Source organism: Bison bison, unplaced genomic scaffold, assembly GCF_000754665.1.
Source record: "Bison bison bison isolate TAMUID 2011002044 unplaced genomic scaffold, Bison_UMD1.0 scf7180017864527, whole genome shotgun sequence".
In the NCBI taxonomy this organism is placed as follows: Eukaryota; Metazoa; Chordata; class Mammalia; order Artiodactyla; family Bovidae; genus Bison; species Bison bison.
The window spans coordinates 499,423-504,422 of NW_011495078.1; the positions used below are offsets into that span (position 1 = coordinate 499,423).

General features: G+C 61.5%; 1 protein-coding gene across 1 annotated transcript in view; it reads left to right on the forward strand.

Moving 5' to 3' along the window:
• Positions 1-5,000, forward strand: part of RASA3 (RAS p21 protein activator 3) — a 53,554-nt gene that overhangs the window by 41,093 nt on the left and 7,461 nt on the right. The window contains exons 19-22 of the mRNA XM_010831532.1: positions 589-695; positions 1,037-1,119; positions 4,457-4,665; positions 4,792-4,895. Of these exons, the coding sequence (XP_010829834.1) occupies positions 589-695; positions 1,037-1,119; positions 4,457-4,665; positions 4,792-4,895 (503 nt within the window). The remainder of the gene's footprint in view (positions 1-588; positions 696-1,036; positions 1,120-4,456; positions 4,666-4,791; positions 4,896-5,000) is intronic.

Consider the following 5,000-nt stretch of genomic DNA (forward strand, 5'->3'; position numbering starts at 1 on the left):
GGCTCCCTCACCAGAGTCTGAGGGCCCCCTGCCCTCCATCAGCCCCCCAGGCAGCAGAGTCTGAGGGCCCCCTGCCCTCCATCAGCCCCCCAGGCAGCAGAGTCTGAGGGCCCCCTGCCCTCCATCAGCCCCCCAGGCAGAAGCGTCCCCCGCCGGGGCTCAGAGCACAGGACGCAGCCCAGAGCAGCTGGCTTTCTGCTGTCTCTGCCTCCAGAACACGCTTGCGGGGCTGGGACCTACTGCCACACTGGCTCTGGGGGCACCTTTAGTCCACGTTTTCAGGGCAGGAGGCGGGCTCCTTGTTGGAGCTCTGGTAGACCAGAGTTGTCAGCAACTCGCAACCTGAGGTTGATAGTCGACACCAGCACAGGGGCTAAACTTTTCAAAAGTAGAGGCCTTCATCTTCTGATTCTTAAATCCTGTCCCTTGGAAATAAGATACTGAAACCCCATAGTCTGCATCAAATGTCACAGGAGTGGAATTGGTGAGCTGTTCTGATTTTGTGACTTTGGCCTGCGGGGGCAGGCAGGCAGGTGCCTTGGCCCAGCCCTCAGCCGCTCACCCACCAGACTGTCCTGTTCACGACAGGTTCATGATTAAGAGGGCACAAGGGAGAAAACGATTTGGGATGAAGAATTTTAAGAAAAGATGGTTCCGCCTGACAAACCATGAATTTACCTACCAGAAAAGCAAAGGTAACAAGAAAAGGTCACTTTTTACTTGTTTTCACATATTTTATTCCAAGGGACCAGAGCCTCATCTTGGGCCCCGTGGGGTCCAGGTTGCTTTTGGGGTGAGCACTTCCTTACACGGAAGGCGGGGGCTCCAAGAGGGTGGCCTGGGTGGCGTGGGGAGCGGTTGGCCCTCCATGGCTGAGTGTGGGGGGTCAAGGTCTCGGGGCGGACACTCTTGTCCCATGTGGGTGGCGTGGTCTGGATGGTGGGCATCCCCAGGGGACTCGAGGCCTGTGGGAGCCTGCGGGGAGACCTGCAGGGAGACCGGCCCCTCCTGGCACTCACGGCGTGCTCTGCCGCAGGGGACCCGCCTCTCTACAGTATTCCCATCGAGAACATCCTGGCCGTGGAGCCGCTGGAGGAGGAGTCCTTCAAGATGAAGAACGTGAGTCCCAGCCCCTACCCCTCAGCCCCCCCGACCCCCTGCCCCTGGTCCTGGTCTGTTCCTGGACCCGTGAAGCAGAGAGCCTACCCTGCCTGTCAGGTCGGCCAGGATCCGTGGGGTTTCTCTCAAAGTCAGCTTTGGGTGGAGGCTGTGGGGCCCCCCATCCTGATGGACCTCCCACAGGTCCGCGTCTGCTGGCCATCTGGACACTGGCAAACAGCTTGGGGACCCCTGCTTTGCCTTTATTCCCCCGACACCGTGGGGACCATGGGGGTGGGGGATAGTGCCTGAGTTCTGCCTGGTGAGCACCTCCACACGCCGGGAGGAGGAAACACGTGCCCACCCCCGCCGCATGGTCACCGCGTCCCTCCTGTTCCCCTTCGAGGCTCCGAGGGGGCACAGGGTCCACGCTGGGTGTCAGGACGACCCGCTGTGTGAGGGGCCGGCCTCCGGGGGGCAGGTCCCTGCAGCCTCGTGAGGGCACCGTGGGGTCCTGGCCCTGGGTCCCATCTCCCTCAGCTGTCTTCCCAGAGCCTGATCCGGGGGCTTTTCTGGGTTGTCTGTTTTCCTCAGAAAATCTGCGCGCTTAGCTCCTGTTTATCCTGTCTGCTGCCATTCTCTGCTCTGATTAGGTCCTGTTTATCCTGTCTGCTGTCGTTCTCTGCTCTAATTCTGCTCCTAATTTTTAAAATATTTTTTCTATTTTTTCAGTGTCATTAGATGCATTTTGCGTAAGTCGTGTGCAGTCTTTTTTGAAGGCAGACGGGATGTAAATACTAATAGATAAAACTTGAACTCCTACACACGGTTCGCTGATCTTCCTAAGAGACCCTGAGTGTGACCGGGAGGGTGGCGGACAGCGTGGGCCCTGCCATCCAGCCATCAGAGGGCAAAGGCCCCTCGGGAGTGTGGGCATCTGCTCGGCGGCCCCAGCCTGAGCCTCTCTTCTCTGAGGCTTGTCTCCGTGTCCCGAGGGCTGGGTGAATGGAGAGACGGCCCCACTGGGGTCTCCTTGAGGAAGGTGGTGGCCAGGACACCCCTTCATCAGGTAGATGGAGCAGGCAGGGACCACCTGGCCGGGCGGTCAGCTCCTGCGCCCTCCTCTGCAGACGATGGTCATCCTCAGGGTGGTCACAGGCCAAGCAAATGCCAGGTGCAGCAAGGGGCTCCGTGTAGTCGGTTCCCCCTTATGTGTTGAGTCGTCATGGTTTATGGTTCAGGGGACGGTCTGGTTGAGCAGGACCCTGAGGAGACCTGAGCGAGGATGGTCATCTGGAGCTCTTTGCACAAAGGACACTCCCGTGAGGAGGGGTTTTGTTTCAGTGTTCAGACAAGTTGCCTCCCGTGCCCTTAGGGGCACTGCTGGGGCCTCAGTGGGCTCAGTGGGGTGCCCTCTAGGGTTTAGGCGCCTGCATCCTCCGAGGTCACTGAGTGCCCTCGTGTCTCGAGACCACTCCCCCATGACCATCCCGAGGAGGAGGGCCTGGAGCTGGCCGGGAGCTCACCCCCTCACATGGGGGCGGCACTGGCCTGGGCCGACCGTGGGGCCCCAGACCCGCCTCCCCTTCTTCACGCCGCTGCCCCAAGCTGCTGCCGCAGGCCCCTCCAGGCTGAGCTTCCGGTGTCTGCCAGTCCCTCTCCCGGCTCGCAGGCCTCAGCCAAGTCTGGTCCGCCCACCCACATCCGTGGGCCCCCTGCGCTGGGCCCCTGCAGGAGGTCTGGTTTGCATAGCTGCATCCAGCCGCACAGGGTGGGTCTGCCTGGCCTCTGTCTGGTCTGAGGCCGACCCCGCGGCCGCAGAGGGTTAGTTGCTGGCTAGATGATGGTCAGAGGCAGCTGCCTTCGTCCTGCGCTGGCTCCTCACCTTGGCTTCCTGCCCCGCCCCCAGGGCCATCTGAGGTGATTTCTTGGGCTGGGACGTGGCCTCGTGGCAGGTGTTCGTGGGCCTGAGGGATGTCAGCGCCCGTGTCCTGCCGTGTGTGTCTGCACAGCATCGCGGCCCCTCCCAGGCCGGTGACAGGTCCCCCCAGGGTGGGGCTGGGGACAGCCTGCTCCCAACGTCCAGGGAGGGACGCTGTGTGGAGCCGTGCCCTGAAGCAACCGGAACCGCTCATTCCATCAGGTGTAGAGCGATTCCTTAATGATAATAATTAGAAGAACTATTACGAGAAGTATTAGAGGAAATTCCTAACTTCAGAGTTAGCCCACGGGAACCACCTCTGTGGAGGCAGCAGGAGGAAAGGACTCTGAGTGCCTTCCTCCAGGGTGTTGCCTCCGTCGGGGATGGAGCTGTACGTAGATTGTGCAGTCTGCGGCCTGTGCAATGGTGCTTGTGTGGGTAGGGCCGGCCAGAGGAGCCTTGGCTATTCACTCAGGAACCCGAAGTCCAACTCCTCGGGGGATCCTTCAGATCCTGTTCTCTTTCCTCACTGGGCACACCTCCCCGCCTTGCAAAGGCCACCTTGGACTTTGACATTCTAATTCTTGGCCCCTGTGCCCTCTGACAAGTCCAGCCTCCCAGGGTCAAGCCTGCCGACCTCCCTGCCCTTCTGTGGGCGGCATGGCTGTGTCGGCCGGGAGGTGCCAGCCCTTGCTGCCCCAGGGCCTTTGCCCCTGCTGCTCACTGTCCCCGCTCAGCTCACGTAACTCCAGGCGAGCCATCCGATCGCAGCTGGAGGACCGTTTACCTAGAGGTTCTCTCCTGACTCTCGCTAGGCCTCCTCCTTCACACAGCCCAAGTGCTCTGAGTTCACTCTTGTCTTTCTGGCTGTCTAGACGCTCACAAGAGCAGAAACTCTGTTTGGGCCACTGAGTCCCCAGAACTTTGGACAATGCCTTGGGCTTAGTATTGTTTGTTGAGTGAATAATAAACAGGAAAGGCAGTGGAAGTTCTGAGAAGCCTCAGGGGGGACATAACATCTGCCTGGAGGGCGGAGGAGGGGCCACTGGAGTGGCAGGCTGGGAGGGGCACCTCCCAAATGGACAACAGCATGTGCACTGGTCCCAAAGCCGGTCTGGGGTCGCAGATGGGAGGATGGACAGGTCTGCTGGGGCATATCTTGCACAAAACCTGTCTCACTCAAGGAAGGAGGCCCAGGGAAGCTGGCACTCTTGTGTAACGGCCACATCCACTTCGGCCGTCCCGGGGGCAGGCCAGCAGTGCACCTGGGGCCCAGGAAAGGCAGCGCCTGGCCCGGCTGAGCAGGGCTGAGCCAGCCAAGCCTCGCCGCTCACCTCGCTCCCACGCGTCCTGGGCAGGTTGGCACGGCCGGCCGCGGCCCTCACGGTGCAGGCGGGGGCTCTGCCGTGCGCTCCCCTGAGCCCTCCCCGCTCTCAGATGTTCCAGGTCATCCAGCCCGAGCGGGCGCTGTACATCCAGGCCAACAACTGCGTGGAGGCCAAGGCCTGGATCGACATCCTTACCAAGGTGAGCCAGTGCAACCAGAAGCGGCTGGCCGTCTACCACCCGTCCGCCTACCTGAACGGCCACTGGCTGTGTTGCAGGGCCTCCTCGGACACGGCCGCGGGCTGCTCCCCCTGCACCGGGTAGGTCGTGGCCGCCGGTGCCCCGGCCCCGCGGGGGTCAGTGGGGGGCCGGGGCCTCCATCTTTAGGGGCCGCTAAATGACCAGCATCACAGTTGACCCTGCTCCTCTCCACCGGCTCTCGGCAGCGGCCTCCCAGCAAACATCCAGCTGGACATCGACGGGGACCGTGAGACCGAGCGCATCTACTCCCTCTTCAGCTCATACATGAGCAAACTCGAGAAGATGCAAGGTGAGGCGGGGCTGGGGGAGCGAGCGTCGCAGGCTTCTGCAAGCTGGGTGGTGTTCTGGGGGAGTTAGAAATGGAGCTGGGCGGGTGATGAGACACACAGGCTGG